Here is an 18,670-nt window from a genome sequence, read left to right as displayed (position 1 = left end):
CATAAGACGAAGTGCATAGGATTTCAGTAATAATCTGCAAAAGGTCACAGAACTTTAGTTGATAGCAGATGTAGGATTCTCATATAAAGAAAAAATATTAATGAGGAACAGATGTGTTAAACTAAAGAAGCGAAATGCTATAAAAATGATCTCTAAGGAATTATATAGATAAGAAAAGAAAGCCACTTTGTTATTTTTCTGAACTCGTTTTTGAGTAATTTTGATAAAAGTTATCACATCTGATCATGTACTTTGATATCCAACTGTGACAATTGCTCTTTCTGATCTAGGACAACTCTTTCACTCTCCACCCTTTTCAGCATTAATTTAGGAGCTCAGATCACTGTAACTCTTTGTTAACTAGATTTTACTGTTTGGTATGAAGAGAGGGAGAAAGTAAAATCATTGGTGGACAAAAAAACCTAACTCAGGACTAGAACTCTGTCTGCCTAGATCCTAATACATGTTTTTTCTGTGTTCAGATTGTCAGTGGTTCCTTTATATGCCCCAGTGGACCAGGTCGGGTCTCTGTTGCAGAGAATACCAGTCTCTTGAATCTCAAATCATTCAGCAGTAAAAGGCTTTTTCAGAAAAAATGACACCCTCCCCCCTCTTCTTGTCTCCCTGTGAAAGGGAGATTTGTATGACATCAGTCCATCAGAAAAATCTTCTCTTGCTCTGGGCAAGCATCGTAGATCAGAGAGGTCAATGTACTATGGCCCCAGTAGAGAGAACTGTGACAAATATCTGAAAAAGCAAACCATCCATAAAGTTGGACTAAGGATAGAACCACTTATTTCCTTTTACATCCGTTGCTCCTTTCTCCTTATTTTTGATACAGCCAGCAAATTGTTTCATTTTGGGCAGATGTGTGTAACCAGCCCAAATATTGGCAGGGCAACAACCAATTGATTGTTAAGGGCCAATGCAGATCTTGGAGTATAAATAAGGCCTGGATTCAGAACAAAAAAGCTGAATCTATTGTCTTCCATCAAACTGGAACAAGTCCAGCATCCGCTATGACATGAGTGTACAAGTCCTAAGGCAAAATGGAATCCAGTTTCTAGAGGGCTTTGTTAAACTTTGTAGCACAAGAAGTATATATATATATATATTTTTTTTTAATTCTATTTTACTTTCAGATCTGCATTATTTCCCTCTCTCTGCTCTTCCCCCAAGGTTCTTTCTTATAAAGCTTATATGGCTTCCAGTTTCAAGTAGGAGTGTCATAGATCTAGAGCAGTGTTTAAATGTTAGACTGGCCAGAGAACTAACTTTTGTTTCCTCCTGGTTCTTCTGCAGGAGATGGTATGAATGCATATGTGGCCTACAAAGTTACAACACAGGTGAGTCTGAGAGAGAGCCCTGAACCTTTAGACTTTTAGTAGATATATGTTCTCCTAATAAAGGTGGCTGTGAAATTTCTGCTTTATATTAGAAGCCATTTAATTTCCTTGCTATAGTTTTTTTTTGTCTCTGACACAAGATGGAGCCAGCCTTTATACTCCAATAGCTTCCCTAGATAACTTTTTACAAAATTTTCCTGAGGTCTGGGAACAGTTGCAAAGTTTGAAATGAAATTTATTTGAATGTTAGAATTGAATTGTGCAGTTATTTCCTTTGTGTTCAACTCTTCATGACTCCATTTCCAGTTTTCTTAGCAAAGATACTTGAGCTGTTTGCCATTTACTTCTCCAGCTCATTTTACAGATAAGGACACTGAGGCAAAAAGGTTAAGTGACTTGTTCAGGGTCATACAGCTAGTAAGTGAATGATGCTGAATTTGATTTCAGGAAGATGAATCCAGTCCTGGCACTTTATTCACTATGCTACCTAGCTGCCTCCTTGAGTGTGGCAGTATTTGTGAGACGAGGCAGGACATACCAGGCTAGTACAAGAGCCCATTTTAATGCTTTTCAAATGTCACATAGGAAGCTTAAATCTTCTTTCCTTCTTCTGTGTCCCAATGGACAGTCTTTTCATATACATGTGACTGATAGTCTTGTTAGGGAAGAGAATGGGTGTGTGTGTGTCCAGATATTTTTGACTTCTTGGTTTCTTTCCTCTGGTATTGGTTCTTTGCCACCAGAAACTATATCCTTTTAAGCAAGAGGGAGATATGAGTATGATTATATAGATTGTTATATATACTATAGATTATATAATAGATGAGTATGATTAGATGGCCCCAGAACTTGAGGTCTAAGCTGGAATGGGGCATTTATTTCCTTAGAGAAACTATTTGAGAAATTGAAAAGAAGAGATCTGCATGGTGAATTTCAAGCTAATCTTCTGCTTGTTTTTGTCCCCAAGACCAGCCTGCCAATGTTTAGAAGTCAGCAATTTTCCGTGAAAAGAAGATTTAGTGATTTTTTGGGACTCTATGAGAAACTTTCAGAGAAACACTCGCAGAATGGATTTATTGTCCCTCCTCCTCCAGAGAAGAGCTTAATAGGTGAGGTTGTAGCTTGTGGCCTTCTAATTTTGCAGGTTGGTTTTCTATGCATATAACAATAACAGCTAACATTTATATAGTGCCTACTCTGAGCCCAGCACTGTTAGGTACTTTACAAATATTATCTCAAGTATACAGATACACCTGTTAGCAACACCACAACTATGTGAAAGGGAGTCTCTTAGATTTCTTAGAAATCACTCAAACAATTAAATCAACAAGTTTTTATTCTTTTTTATTTGGGAGTATTTGAGGATTTGGGCCTCAAACTCCAGGATTTGTCCGTGACATTATCAAAGACTGGGGGACTAAGAATTTTCCTTCTAGATACCATTTGAGAACAGGAAATTTCATAATCTTAGTCTGAAGTACAGTGGCTGAAGATCTCTCTTCCCTCATTTAACATCTGCCCTGTGGGGTACGCTGGTGCTTAATATTAAGATATTACTTATAAAGGTTCAGGTTATGGAATATAGAGTTAGTCTTTGTTTTTAATATAATCAGTCTATTAAGGCATTACTTTATCACCTAACCTTTTTAAAAAAATTTTTGGTGCTTGTTTGATCACATAATTATGCTTTTTGGTTGTATTTTGCAGTGTTACATTTTTATCGCTATTGTTCTTCTGCCCATTGGCTTCGTCACAAACTTGTCCTGTTGCATATTTGTTTACTGTTTTCTTCAAATTCTACTCCAGGAATGACTAAAGTGAAAGTTGGGAAAGAAGATTCTTCTTCTGCAGAATTTCTAGAAAAAAGAAGGGCTGCTCTAGAAAGGTAAGTGTGCTGTGAAGAGTAGAGATCTTCCTGATTAGTATAAATTTCAATCAGAGCTGATTCTTAGCAATGATACTTTGGCTAGATGAATGGAAACTAACAAATCACATTGAGCATGTTGAGATTTTTCTTCCCCTCTATTTTAGTTTCTTTCTAAACATTTTTCCTACCTATCCAGGGGAAAAGTACTGTTTTGCTCTTCCTGTCCTGAGTTCAGAAAGGTTAATCATATTCTACTTCTTGAATGATGTTTCGCCTGGTTGGTTGTTAATAATGTAACTTCCAATGTGTCCACTAGCCCAGGCATATCCAAATACCTAATCGGAATGGGAATGTTTTAAGTGAGGGAAAAAGTTGTGTCAGGAAACAGAGTTGTATAAGGTCCATAATTGGTTTAAGACTTGTGAGTCCGGGTACATTAGTGGAATGCATTGCTTTTTCTAGGTATCTTCAGAGGATTGTGAACCATCCCACCATGTTACAGGATCCTGATGTCAGAGAGTTCTTAGAAAAGGAAGAGGTAAATATTGGGTAGATCAAACTCTTCTTCAGAGGGCTGTCTGCTTCTAGAGTTTACTTCTGCTTTTGTGGGGAGGGAGTATATTCATGATCTTACTCATCAAATTTATTGAGCACCTGCTGTGTACATACTGAGTCATGTCAGACTGGTCTTGTGATTCATATTTTTCCACTGAATGAAAGCAGAATGAAAATAATGGGGTGCTTGTGTTTTTATCTTTTCTTCCCTGTTCCTTTGCCCGGGTTGAGTACATAGCATACCTTTTAAAGACATATTAAGTCCTGTTTTTTTATGATGCTAGTTCAAGAGAACTTTTGATTTCAAATAAAACCATATTGAGGAGATCAGGTCTAGGTGGTCTGGGAGACTTCAGTATAAAGTCACTTGACCACTTAATACACATGATTGACTTGCCTTCTACACATAATAACTAAAGAATTTGTTCTGTTTATTTCATATGGTCCTGAATTATTCATCCTGATTCTGTATTGACAGTAGTTCCTCTGTCTCCCTTTCACAAACCAAAAAAATCCATGTGGAGTGATTTTTGTTTGAGTTTAATGATTCTTGTACAGTAGAATCTCCTTGCAATGGTCTGTAGAACTAAAAATCTGTTCTGGGGGGATGAGAGATGGGGGAAGAGTTGTTGCCAGCCTCTTGCCCAGCTTATAGCACATTGTTTTCTCTTAAGTACTTGTATTTTGAAAACACCTCACCTTTTTTATGAAATGAAACCTTTCTAATTCTAAGATCCACATTAATCAATTAATGGTCTTTCTTAAATTCTCAAACTGAAGTATCCACCAGATGTGGCTAGTTTACCCTTACCTCACAGGTTCGTTGGAGAATTAAGTATGTTACAGGTTTTATATATATATATATATATATATATATATATATATATATATATACACTGATGTGAGATAAAGTTAGCAACTTAGGAGAGAGCTAGGGGTTTTGGGCAGATGTCTTCATTTAAGAGCTGGAGTGACTATCATCTGTTTGACACTTAATTGTACTAAATGTGGAAGAATTAAAGGCTGGTATCTTTCAGGTATGACTTATCACCTCTGTCTACTTGCTCTTACAGTTGCCACGAGCAGTGGGTACACAGACATTGAGTGGAGCTGGTCTCCTCAAGATGTTCAACAAAGCTACTGATGCAGTGAGCAAAATGACCATCAAGATGAATGAGTCTGACATTGTGAGTAGCCTTGTGCCCCTTTGGGGTTTGTAATCATTACATACATCATTCTATTAGATCCTCACAGTAGCTCTGTCAGGAACTACAGATTTTATCCTCATTTTACAGATGAGGAAGGTAGGGCACACGGAGGCAACGTGATTTGCCAGTGGTGAGGCAACCAGTAAGTATCAGAATAGGCAGTACAGAGCAGGTCTCCCCTGCTAGTAGGACCAGCATTCTCTCCACTCTGCCCCACTGCCTGTCTTGTAGGCTCTCAGCCCTTGGTTCTTCAGTAGCCCTTCGATTTCCTGAAGATCCAAGGCTACCACCTTTGAGAATGTTCAGTTATTTATCTTGTAAATGTCTAGGGAAACTGAAAAACCATTCTTCCCTTCTCCAAAAAAAATCCCAAGAAACAAAAACAACTCCTTCTAGTTTCTGGCTTGTCTCTATTTCAGTGGTTTGAGGAGAAGCTCCAGGAGGTGGAGTGTGAGGAGCAGCGTTTACGAAAACTGCACACTGTTGTAGAAACTCTAGTCAACCATAGGAAAGGTAATGATTTCTGGGATGTGCTTGGAATTGGAGGAGGGCCGAGGGATAAGAGCTGAAGTGCTCGTCCCGTCTCTTCGGGTGAGCTTAGATCTTAAAGACGCAGCTTGCATTTCCTGACAGAAGGAGGACTTTTTAGCCATAGTAGTGTTGCCTCATTTCTAACTGAGAAGGCTATAAGGAAAGGAGCCCCAGTACAGCATTTTGCTAGGGCATAATGTCTTCTTTATAAATTACTTGTTTTGTTGGTTTCTATCTTAAATAACATTACTTCTTGCTCTGCCGTTTTAATGCCGTTACAGCTTAGATGGAGGGGACGGGGGAGAAGCCATGGATATCCTAGTTTTACTTGATCTAGTGACACTGTGGCCTTTTTGTTGGTGAGACCTGCTAAGAAGCAGCTAAATTGGCCTAATTTGACTTCTTCCTTTCCATTTAGCTCTCTGAAAATATTGATGAATAGTGTGACAGGAAGAAGTGAGGAATATAATATCTAAACTTGATAGTAATGGTCCTATGGTATTTTATAATTTAGAAAGTCAACCTGTTCAAACCCTAGACTGGCACTCTCTGTGTGTCTCTCACAAAATAACTCTTCCTTATATTTCAGTATATACTGTTACTTTTGGTTACCAGTTGAGTTGTACAGCACTTGAGTGCTGTATGTTCTGGAAGGAGTGTGGGGTTTCTCCCCCTTAATCTCCAGGAACTGTATCATGTATTTTTCAGCCTTTGGGTGAAGAGATCTTCATTACTAGAAGGCTAGCCACAAAGTAGGTGAGAGCAAGGGTTTTCTGGTCTCATTCGTTTTTGGCCATGATAACACAGGAACATCTTTAAAGGCTAGTGAAGTTGTGTGGTAAAGTAGGAAAAACACGTACTCTGGAGTCAGAGACCATGGGTTCAAATCTGGATTAGTCACTTATTACCTGTGGAACCCTGGACACATCACTACATGTAGGCCCTGGACCTCAGTTTACTCATCAAGTAAAATGAGAAAGTTGGATTTAGATGGTCTGTACTCCCTTCCATTTCAGGGTGTGTGATCTTTTTTATTCAAGGAAATGCTGGGTCTTTTAGAACGCTGAAGAGTGTAAGATTAGGTGAGGGGTGTTTTACTCTTACTTTTTCAAATGGTTCCCTCTTTGCTCCTTTTCTCAGAGTTAGCACTAAACACAGCACAATTTGCAAAGAGTCTGGCCATGCTTGGGAGTTCTGAGGACAACACAGCCCTCTCCCGGGCTCTGTCCCAGCTGGCAGAGGTGGAGGAGAAGATTGAACAGCTGCACCAGGAGCAAGCCAGCAACGACTTCTTCCTCTTAGCTGAGCTCCTGAGTGACTACATCCGCCTCCTGGCCATCGTTAGGGTAAGGGTCCCTCGAGGCCACCCTCTCTTTCTGCCTGTGGTTCACCAAAGAAGGCTGCTTTTCTTCCATGGCATGCAGTGATTACAGTGGTAAACTTGAAGCCAGGAAGACCTGAATTTGCACCCTGCCTGCCTCTGATGTTTATTCACAGCTGGACCAGTCACTTAACCTCACTCAGACTCAGTTTTCTCATCTGTAGAATGGGAATAATAACAGCACCTACTTCATAGGATTTTTGAGAGGATCAGATAAGATCGTGTATGTAAAACTCTTGGCAAACTTTTAAATGATATATAAAATGTGGGCTATTATTATTACCCTAAATTATCTGGATCTTAAGATATATATAACTATTAGAATGTTTAACACAACACTTATGAACAGTATACTAAAACTGTAGATAGTAAGTTGCAGTTAACTACTTAATGTAACTTGTAAGAAGTGGATGATGGGGGTCATCTGCTTCTCTGTTCTGGCTAGCTGGCTGGCTTCTTGAAGCCAGGAGCCCTTCAGCCCTAGTGTGCTTTACCCTCTTAACAGCTAACTGATGAGGCGTTTGTGCCTTAGGGATTTCTTTTGGGGGGTAGGGGGGGCCAGGGGACATCAGTTAAGCATTTATTTTCTCTATATTCCACCTCCTTTCTTCATCCCTTTGCCCAAACATACATCCATTTAAAAAAAAAAAGGAAGAAAAACTATCAAGCAGAACAAATTCCAAAATTGTTCACTGGCAATAGTGTGTCCCTCTTTTTTTTTTTTCCTTTTGGAGGGCAATTGGGGTTAAGTAACTTGCCCAAGGTCACATGGCTAGTTTTTTTGGTGTGGGTATTAAGTGTCTGAGGCTGGAACTGAACTTAGGTCCTCCTGACTCCGGGGCCAGAGCTTTACTCACTGCGCCACCTACCCACCCCATGTGTCTCATTTTCATCTTAAATCTATCACTGCCCTCTCAGGAGGTGGGTAGCATAATTCATTATTTGTTCTCTGGAACTTTGATTGGTTATTGCACTGTGAGAATACTTTCACATAACACTCTTAAGGTTTGCAAAGCCTGTTATATATGTTATCTCCTTTTATCCTCCCAACAGCCCTAGGAGATAGCTGCTTTTATTATCTCCATGTTTAGATGAAGAAACAGAGGCAAGCTGAGGTTAAGTGACTGGCCCAGAGTCAGGTATCTATTAAATCTTTAAAGCAGGATTTGGGGGCGGCCAGGTAGCACAGCAAGTAAGAGCACCGGCTCCAGTGTCGGGATGACCTGGGGATCGAATCCCGGGCTCAGACACTTAGCACCCACCCAGATACACCTGGCCATTTAACCTTGAGCAAGTTGCTTAACCCCAATTGCTTAGGGGAGGCCAGGTGGCTCAGTGAGTAAGAGCACCTGCTCCAGTGTTGAGATGACCTGGGGATCAAATCTGGGCTCAGATACTCAGCACCACACCCAGAAATAACTGGCTGTGTAACCTTGAGCAAGTTACTTAACCCCAATTGCTTAAAAAAAAAAAAAGCAGGATTTGAACTCTTGAGTTTTGTCGTTATGATGATGTTCTTACTGTATAACTCATTCTCCTAGGTCTGCTCACTTCATTCAGTATCCATTCCTATGTTCCTGTCTCTGGTTATTTTTTATGGCCCAATAAGATTCCATCAGTCAGTTAGAATTTATTAAGCACCTACTATGTACCAGGACTGTGCTAATACCTGACTTTCTATACTGTGGGGTTCACATACCATACTTTGCTCAACCCTTCCCAGTTGATGGGAACCCCTTTAGTTTTCAGTTCCTTGCAACTATAAAAAGTTGTTATAAATATTTTTGTTCACATGGGTCCTTTTCTTTCATCTCTTTGGGACACAGGTCTAATAGTGGTATTGCTAGGTCAAAGGGTATTCACAGTTTGGTTCTTTTTAGGCATTGTTCCAAATTGTGTTCCAGATTGGCCAGAGTAATTCATAGCTCCACCCGTAGTGCATAATAACATGTTATTTTCCTCAAACTTCCAACACTTGTCATCTTTATTTTTTGTCAGCTTGGCTGGTCTGAAGGGTATGAGGTAGAACCTCCCTCAGAATTACTTTAATTTGTATTACTCTAGTTATTAATGACTTGGGACTTTTTTTTCATATGGCTCTTGGTAGTTTGGGTTTCTTCCTTTCTTGTTCCTATCCTTTGACCATTTATCACTTAGGGATCAGTTCCTTGTATATATGTTAAAAATGAGATCTTTATTGGAGGAACTTGCTCCATAGGTTTTTTTCTATCATGAGATGGAAAAAATCTTGTCTTCTCACCCACTTGATGCTTCAATGTGAGCACCACATGCTGTCACTGCAGGAGCAAAGGCTGGCCTAGCTTGGCCTGGCACTGCTGACATCCAGGCACATGCCACTCTCCTGGTTCATATCAGGTACAAATTAATAATCAGGCAACGAAGAAATGGTTAAGAGAATGTCTCCAAATTGAAAGCAAGTACTTATTTAAAGTTTCCATTCCTGTCTGTCTTGTAAAAGCAGCCTTAGAACTGTTTGCTGCCTAATGTCAGAGGAGGAGAGTCTCTGCCTTGAAACCAGCCTATCTCCCACGCCCTGGCCAAGGGGCCTGTGTATGCATGTAAGCATCTACACCCAGCCACGAAGGAAGCTGTGGCTGGGGATGACTACTGTTACATTTTATTCGGAACAGTGAAGCTGTTTATTGGAGTTGTGCTCATTCTCTTACATGAATTTTCTTTCTGTCTTTTTGCCACCAACTCTGGTATGATAAAGACTGGGAGGTTTAAAGAATAACCTCCAGTGGAACCCCTAGAACTAGCTGTGTCCTGATACTAGAAATATCTGAAAATGGAACTATTTCTGGGCAAAGCTCTGCGAAGGACACTCTGTGCTCCAGGAAGGCTTCTTTATTGGTCATTCAGCTGGTGAGGCTCCTCCGGAGTCCCCAAGTAGAGTTTAGCATAGCACGACTTCTGGGCTTGTGGCACTAGCCGTCCCATGAGCACACGGCTACTCCTTCTAGACATATGCTTCTGGAGAACTTTAGTGGCGCCGGCTTCACTGCCATTCGATGTTGGTTAGTGTTGGGGAAATGAGGGCGGCTTCTTCTTCCTCTGTTCTGAGCCTAGAATAATAGCAACTAACACACATTGGATTAGGCCCGGGTTATGCTTGGAAGAATAGCCTCCAGTGAGTGGTTTGTTATTTCCAGATTTATCATGTACTGCTCCCCTTGACACATTCTGTGGCCCCCAAAGTGGCTTTCTTGCTTTGTCTCACATGTGTTCAGTGACCCCAGTGTGTGTCTGGGCTGTGGTTCAGGTTGCCTCCTATGCCTAGAATACGGCCCTAGTCTCACCTGTATCTCTGGAAGTCTGCCTCTTCCGTGAAGCTTTTCTTCCTTCTCTTCCCCCCCCCCAGTACTTTGTGATTTATTTTGTGTGGATAGTTTATAGTTGTGTGATCATGTCCTCCCCTGACAGAAAACAATATATTCCTTTAATACAAGGACTATTTCTTCTTCTGTCTTCATATCTCTGTCACCAAGGATACTGCTTGGCCTATAACTATTTAATAAATACTTGTTACCTAATTATATTGAGGTGAGATGTCATTCCATAAAATTTCATTTATTCCTGCCTTTCTTAGTAATATCAACTAAGCTGTAGCTGGATTAAAGAAACATTATTTGGGAAGCTGAACTGTAGCAGCCCCTGTTCTCCCACCCTGACTTCAGGAGCCATGTGCTGGCAAAGGCCCCATACTAAGGAGACCAGGAAGGCATCCCCCCAGACTAATGAATTGGGGAACGAAGTAAAGATCTGAAAAGGTACAAAAAAGGCTGGCCTTTGCTTCTTGAGATCTCCTGCAGCTGCTTGAAGTCTGTAAAGGAAAGGAACTCACTTGTAAATGATGACAGCTCTTGTAAGTGTTCTTTAGAGCCCTAGGACTGTTGAACTGTTGAACTGTTTAGAGATTTGATATCAGGAAAAAACATGAGGCAGATACATTGTAGGACACATGTGTTGAACTCACTGCCAGGAGCTCGTAGGACACATGTGTTGAACTCACTGCCAGGAGCTCTTCAATGCAGCCCAAACCAGATTGAAATGGAATTGGAAAGTGTTAAACCAAATAAATTAAAAAAAACAACACAACACAGATAATGTTAACTTGTGGTTTTTTTAGTCAAGATATGGCTGTAGGAATTGTTTCTGTGATTCTGACATCCCTGCTGTCGAACCAGATGGTTTCTCAGTCAGTTTTGCACTCTCTCCTTGAATTGTAAGTCTCCTAACAGCCTTAACCTTTCTCCTTTCTCCTGACTTTGTCCCCTTTGTGATATCATCCTTGCCTGAGCTTCAGGTATTATCTTCAGGTCATGCATGTCACATCCTTTGAGTTGGAAGGAACCTCAGCAGGCATCTGTTCTGTCCCCATGAGACAGCCTCTGCATGGAGAGCCCCCTGGAGGGAAACTCCACAAGTCAGTCAGCAAGCATTTATTAAGTGCCTACTATGTGCCAGACAAGCAAGGCACCCCTTTGAACTGTTCTGATCACTAGGAAGTCTTCCTGACATCCAGCCTGAACAGGACTGTTTGCAGCCTCCATCCAGTGCTTCTGGGTTCACCTAGCAGAAAAAGTCCAGTCTCTCTTCACACTAGAGCCCTCCAGCTATTTGAAGACAAGTCTTAGCCCCTTCTTCTGCTAGGCTTTTCTTATTCAGGCTAAACAGCCCCAGGGCTGATCCTCATGACATGGATTGAAGATCCTTCACAGTTTTGGTTGCCCTTCTCTGGACACTCTCTAGCTTAGCAGTGTGCTTCTTAAATGGTAGGACTCACAACTAAATACAATATTCCAGATTGGTCTGAGAAGGGAGGGGATACAAATAGACAATCATCTCTTTATTCCTGGAAGCTATGCCTCTTAATGCGGTCTGAGATTTTATATTCACTTTTTTTTGGCTGCCATATTATATAGCTGTTTGATGTTGTGGTTGGGGTCCACTAAAACCTCTAGAGCTTTTTCAAACAAACTGCTGCCTAATCATGGTTCCTTCCATCTAACGTATGTAAAATCAGGGTCGTTTTTTTTTTTGTTTGTTTTAACATTGCTGTAAGACTTTACACTCCCCACTATTGAATTTTATCAACCTACATATAGTTCTAATTTGTCAAGATCTTTTTAGATCCCAAGTCAGTCATTCATTACATTAGCTACCCCTCCTAGTGTGTCATCTGCACCTCAGGGTGAATACGCCTTCCATGCCTATATCCACATCATTGATAGAGAACATTAAATAGCCCAGTTAGCCTGGTGTCATAAAGACTGCTTTTTGAATCTGGCCATTCACTCAGTTCCAAATGCATCTAATTGTGTTAATGTGTAGTTCTTATCTGTCCATCAGGAACAGTAGGAGCTTTTGTCTAATGCTTTGCTGAAATCCAGTAAAGTCTTTGTCATTCTCCTTATCTTCCAGTTTGGTAATCCTGTTATAAAATGGGGTAGGTTGTTCTGGCCTGACCTGCTCCGGATTAGACCCAACTGGTTCTTTGTGATCACTGCTTTACATTTTAGATAATCATCAGCTGTCTCTTTCATGATCTATTCTTTTCCTAGGAATCAAAATCAAGCTTACTGATATACCTGTAGTGTACAGAATTTGTTCTCTTCTATTGAAAAAAAATACCAGAGGTAGGTGACACAGTGAATAGAGCACGGGCCCTGGAGTCAGGAGGACCTGAGTTCAAATCTGGTCTCAAGACACTTAAAACACTTACTAGCTGTGTGACCTTGGGCAAGTCACTTAACCCCAATTGCCCTGCCTTCCCCCCTCCAAAAAGCAAAAAAAAAAAAAATGCCAGAGCATTTGTCCTTCTCTGATGCTATGGCACCGCTGCTGTTTCCCACAATCTCGCAGTGATAATTACTAGCTTAGCAATCATCTTCCATTTCTTTCCATACCAAAGGATATAATTCATCTGAGCCTGATGAATCCATCAAGAGTCATTAGGTGCGCTCTTACCATCTTCTTACTTACCTTAGCTATAAATCCTTCTCGTCTCATTCTTGGCAGAGAAAGTGTGTGTGTTCTTTGCTTCCTTATCAGCCGTTCCTCAGTTTTGAGCTTAACAACATCTTTAAATTTCTTATTGCTACCTTTTCCTTTTACATCACCTTCTTTCCACAGCTATGGCTAAGTAGAATAGTTCTTAACCAACAAGGTGATCACAAAGATAAGCTAGCAAATTTCAAGAATATTAAACTGAAAAGCTTTTGTTAGGATAAAAAGGTAAGAAGTCGACTGAGGAAAAAATATCTGCATCCAGTATTTCTGATCCGTACCCCAAAACACTGATAGTAGCGAAAACTGAAACAGATGACCACTGGTTGGGAAATGACTAAACAAACAGTGGTTTAAGAGTGTCATCAAATATTACTGTGCCATAACAATGAATATAAGTAATGCAGAGAAGCGGAAGCACGCAGAACCAGGAAAACGTCACATACTCAAAGACTGCAAAACTGTGGAAGGAGTAACACCTCCAAGAAAATCTAAACGGAGTGTTGTGTAGTTGTAATGACCAAGTTTTACCTTGAAAAAGAAATAGGAGGCTATACCTCCCTCTCTTCTTTGCAGAGTTGGGGAAACCGTGGTTGTGGAATACTATATATAACTAGTTAAACTTGGTAGTTGTGTTGGTTAATTTCATCAAACTGTTTTTCCTGATTCCCTTTCTTTTTTATTTTTTGTTCATTATTAGGTGAGAAAGAGAGAGAGCTATATTGGGAAAGAAGGTGATTTCTTTGTAGAGGAGAGGCAAGAGAAGAGTCAGTTGCCAAATCCTATCAAATTTGGATTCAATTTTAGTTCAGGCTTTCATCACACTTCCTCTGGACTACTGGAATAGTCTCATAACTATTCTCCTAGTGTCTAGTGTTTTGCCCAAATACATTCTAAACACTGCTGTATGAGTAATATTCCTGCAACACAGAGTTGATCTTGATTTAAGCATCCTTTCCTCCCTGTCCACACTCAGAAACCTTTATTGGGGTGAGGAGCCGGTGGCCTTGAGGCCAGATGTGTCCCTACAGGTCCTCAAGTGTGGCTTTTTTGATTGAATCCAAATTTTTCCAGCCTTAACTACTTCTGTTGATACAATTTACATCTTCTCCTTTGCTACCTATGTGTTTGTACCCATTGTCCCCCGTTCCCCAGCTTGAATTTACCTTAGCCTCTGTTTCAAAAATACTTCCTTCCCCAGGCAATTTATTTGATCTCATACCTCAGTTTCTTCATTTATAAAATGAAAGGGTTGGTCTTGATGGCTTCTAAGGCCCCTCCCAACTCCAAATCCATGATCTCTCAATGCTGCCTTCAAGACTCTTCTTCTGCCTCTATCAGCCTGTGAGCTTTCTGCCATGTTAGTATTAGAGTTAGGATGTTCAGTTTGAAATATACTTCCCAAGAAAACCAGCAAGCTCGATGTAGTGGAGGTTCAGGTTCCTGTTCAGCCCTCTTTTTCTGTTCTTTTGAAGACAGATGTTCATACAATCATGAAGAAAAAACTTTGTTCATTGACTCTAATTGTTAATACTGTAAGTCATTAATCAGGGAGAAGTTACTGTCAGTGCTAAAGAGGAGTTGTAGTATAGAGTCTGAGGTGTAAAGGATCACCCATGGCTGATGAGGTCATGCAGGTGCACCTTTTACCTTTAACACTCTCAGATGGGGTCTGTATTCACTTAGGAGTTTGATCTAACTATCTACATAGGAAAAAAGTGGCTGAAGAGGGTCGATGGTCCAGACAATGATATGCTGTCAGACGGACAACCTATAGAGCTTGTCCAATCAGTGTATATGTCTTGAACAGAAACTGCAAACAATGAATTAGACTTAGAATTTTATGCAAAAGAAGAAGGTAGGCTGGGTTGCTTTTTGAAATTCAGTAAGTTCTTTTAGTGACTCCAAACTTCCAGAAAAAAAGGGTCTTTTTTTTTTTTTAAACTAGTATTCTTCCAGTGATATTGCTAGTTGTGATCTCTACAGGAGAAAGTGAGGCTGGTGACCTTGCAAAGTCCTTCCTCACTGAAATCCAAGTCAACTCCAAGTTATGTCATCATTTCCCTGATGCCATGGTCCCCTTTGAAAACGAAGCCCAAACACAACAATAGTTGTGATATGCTTCCATCCCCCTGAATCGTTTACCATATATCTATTTTCTGTTGACTTCTGGAAACATGTTTCCTTCCAGCAGAATGTCAGCTTTCCAGCATAGCAGTGGCTTCACCCTTCTGTCTGTACCTCCAGAGCCTAGAATGTTTCCAGGGGCAGGAAAGCAGCTTGGTAAAGAAACATCCTCCATCAATGCTGACTGACAGAGCTATTCTGCAACTGATCAGTCTTACAGAATTGCCCAGGTATTGAGAAGGCAAATGATTTACCCAGGATCACAGAGCTAGTGGTGTCCAAGGCAGGACTTAGACTCAGGTTATCTTGACTGATACTTGCTCTTTAGAATGCTATAGTTTCAAAATTGAAATTAAGGATTACCCAAAGGATGAGGCCAGCCCCTGGTAGATATGAATGGGCTCTAACAACGAATTATGAAAGTAAGACCATATAAAGGATGTTGCCAAAGAAATGTGTGAGTTAAAAAGATGACAAGTTCCACATGGCTAGAAGGAGGGATGAAGGAGGATATGGACAAGACTCAATGTAAGAGGGCAGGAGGCAATGTGGCATTGTGGATAAAGAGCAGGCCTCATTGTCAAGATGATGTGAGTCTGAGTTCTGCCTTGGATACCTCTAGCTCTGTGATCGTGAGCAAATCATTTACCTTCTCAATACCTGGGCAGTTCTGTGAGATAGATCAGTTGCAGAACAGCTGTCAGTCAGCACTGAACTTTGTATTTATGATCTTGGTGTTATAAATTGTTTTGGTTCTGCTTAGTTTTTTGTAATCAGTTCATGAGTCATTCCATGTCTTTTTTTTTTTTTAACATTTTTACTTAAAGTTTTGGGTTCCGAATTCTATTACTCCTTCCCTTCCCTGAAATGGTAAGCAATCAGATATAGGTTATACATGTGCAGTTATGTAAAACATTTCCATATTAGTCATTTTGTACAAGAAGACTGAAACAAAAGAAATGAAAAAAAGTGAAAAATAGTATGCTTCATCATGAGTCTTTTAGGATTGTCTTAGATCACTGTATTGCTGAGAATAGCTAAATCGTTCACAGTTATCAAATAATTTTGCTGTTACTGTATACAGTGTTCTCCTGGTTCTGTTCACTTCACTATGCATCAGTTCATGTAAGTCCAGGTTTTTCTGAAATCATTCTGCTTGTTATTTCTTACAGCACAATAATATTCCATTACAATCATATACCACAACTTGTTTAGCCATTTCCCAATTGATGGTCATCCCTTTGATTTCCAGTTAATTCTTAGCAACCACAAAAAAAGCAGCTATAAATGTTTCTGTACAAATAAGTGCTCTTCCCTTTTTTTGGATGGCTTTGGGATACAGACCTAGCAGTAGTAGTACTGCTGGATCCGAGGATGCACAGTTTTATAGTCCTTTGGGCATAGTTCCAAATGACTCTCCTGGATGATTGGATCAGTTCACAACTCTACCAACAGTGCATTAGTGTCCCACATCACTTCCAACATCCAACATTTTCCATTGTCATATCTGATAGGTATCAGGTGGTATGTTGGAGTTGTTTTAATTTGCATTTCTCTAATCAGTAGTGATTTAGATCATTTTTTCATGTAACTATAGAATTCCACACCCTAGGGATGTCCTAGCCCCAAGATTATGGATAACTGCCAAATGTTCAGTCTTAACTATTCTTGGTAGGGTGCCTTTGACCATCGAATGAAGACTTGGCAACGTTGGCAGGATGCCCAGACCATGTTGCAGAAGAAACGGGAAACTGAGGCCAGGCTACTGTGGGCCAATAAACCTGACAAGTTGCAGCAAGCCAAAGATGAGATTGCAGAAGTAAGTCCATCCAGGTAGAAGGGTCCTCCATTCCTGCCCCACAGCAACATAGGCTCTTGTGCCAGAGGTTTCATTTTACTGTTCTAGCACTAGTACAACTGAGGGCTAGTATGAAATACTAGCTCTCTGAATTAGCATTTCATATCAGATGCTCTCTGAGCTCCTAATGTAAAATAGTCTTGCCCAGCTCTACTAACTTTGCTTCATTGAATCTGGCCTCCTCCACATCTCTTAGTGAGTTCAAAAGTGACCTCAGATTACTAGCTAGGTGACCCTGGGCAACTCACTATTTGCTTCAGTTTCCTCATCTATAACATGAGAAGGAAATGGCAAACCATTTTAGCATCTTTGCCAAGAAAACACCAAATGGGCTCAGGAAGAGTCAGACACAGGAGCGGCTAGGTGGTGCGGTGAATAGAGAGCACTGGCCCTGGAGTCAGGAGAACCAGAGTTCAAATCCGGCCTCAGACACTTGACACTTACTAGCCATGTGACTTTGGGCAAGTCACTCCAAGCCCCTCCAAAAAAGCAAAAAAAAAAAAAAAAGAGTCAGACACAACAATGTAGTATGTAGCAGATCTCTTCCTTGTTTTTCCTGAAAGGTGCTCAAAGTAGATAAGGTGTGGCTGTCCCAAATGAGGAGCTCGACAATTCAAGCTAACCTTGTTAGTTATTTTCTGTATAAACTATGCGCTGAATCTTCTTTCAGCCAGTATCTGTCCCTATAAGATAGTATCCCTCTGACTAAAGGGGTAAGAAGTCCCTTCCCTATGCCTAGCCAGGGCTATTTCTGCATCTTGGTATGTTTTCTTCTTTACAGTGTGACCTGTATTCTCTGGGATTCCCCTAAAACATCAAGACCCTAGTTTTCTCAGTGATTCTGAATAGCCTGTGTCTATTCATATGGTAACATCTTGCTCTGTGATCAACCATTGGCAAAGGGGATAGCCCAGTAATTCCCCTTCATGTGAGCTCCACTGCTGATGTGTGGTGATGCGTGAGAGAGAGGAGGAGGCAAGAGTGCTGGCTGGTGAGGAGCACGGCTCACCACTTCCTGGGGATCCATCATGACACTCTGAGAGAATTGTGTTTTTTTTTCTTTTCTGCCTAGTGGGAATCTCGTGTGACTCAGTATGAAAGGGACTTTGAACGAATTTCAGCAGTGGTCCGCAAAGAAGTGATAAGGTTTGAGGTATGATGTGACTCCCTTTCTTCTCTCTTGCTCTACTCTCTAGCTTTGGTTTGCTACCCTTTCATTTGTGCTATGAGCTATTTCTCTCAAACATTCCTTGGGTCCCTTGCCGAGCTCCTCTCTCCAGGGCTCCCATGAGTATCACTCTCCCTCTGTCTTGGGATGCTATGAGATTGAACTGCTCCGCCTCCCTCCCTCTCCCATCCTTACAGGACAGAGCTCCTGTGCTGTCCAGTATGACTGATTATAGTAGCAACCACACCGGCATACCCAGGATGACTGCTAGCACAGGTTCTTAGACCTGCTTTACTAGGAAAGATAGCTGTTTAAGGGGTCAATAATCTTTTTTAATCACATTGTTCAAGGAAAAAGTCAGCACCCTGAACTTCAGAAAAAATACAAGCAGAGAAATAAAGACCAACAAACAGGCTCTGAACATATGGCCACTCAGAATCTCGACCAGGGAATCACGAGATCCTTCTTATAAGCAAGCCCCCAGAGCCAAATACCAACTCAGGAAAAAAAAAAAGATATATATCTGTATCTATCTATCTATCTATCTATCTATATATATATATATATATATATGTGTGTGTGTGTGTGTGTGTATATCT

General features: G+C 40.7%; 1 protein-coding gene across 2 annotated transcripts in view; it reads left to right on the top strand.

Moving 5' to 3' along the window:
- Positions 1 to 18,670, top strand: part of SNX1 (sorting nexin 1) — a 56,511-nt gene that overhangs the window by 35,909 nt on the left and 1,932 nt on the right. The window contains exons 5-13 of one of the 2 annotated variants that reach the window (XM_069098337.1): positions 1,303 to 1,346; positions 2,314 to 2,455; positions 3,153 to 3,231; positions 3,676 to 3,751; positions 4,842 to 4,955; positions 5,396 to 5,489; positions 6,648 to 6,853; positions 16,721 to 16,864; positions 17,976 to 18,056. In XM_069098337.1, coding sequence (XP_068954438.1) covers positions 1,303 to 1,346; positions 2,314 to 2,455; positions 3,153 to 3,231; positions 3,676 to 3,751; positions 4,842 to 4,955; positions 5,396 to 5,489; positions 6,648 to 6,853; positions 16,721 to 16,864; positions 17,976 to 18,056 — 980 coding nt within the window. The remainder of the gene's footprint in view (positions 1 to 1,302; positions 1,347 to 2,313; positions 2,456 to 3,152; positions 3,232 to 3,675; positions 3,752 to 4,841; positions 4,956 to 5,395; positions 5,490 to 6,647; positions 6,854 to 16,720; positions 16,865 to 17,975; positions 18,057 to 18,670) is intronic. The other variant, XM_069098338.1, reaches the window with a different exon arrangement.

The sequence above is a fragment of the Petaurus breviceps genome, unplaced genomic scaffold, assembly GCF_028583685.1.
Source record: "Petaurus breviceps papuanus isolate PSGF00001 unplaced genomic scaffold, PetGlider_PUasm1.0 37, whole genome shotgun sequence".
Classification (NCBI taxonomy): Eukaryota; Metazoa; Chordata; class Mammalia; order Diprotodontia; family Petauridae; genus Petaurus; species Petaurus breviceps.
The sequence above is the reverse complement of the archived record's forward strand: the minus strand, read 5'-3'. Positions and strand labels throughout refer to the sequence as shown.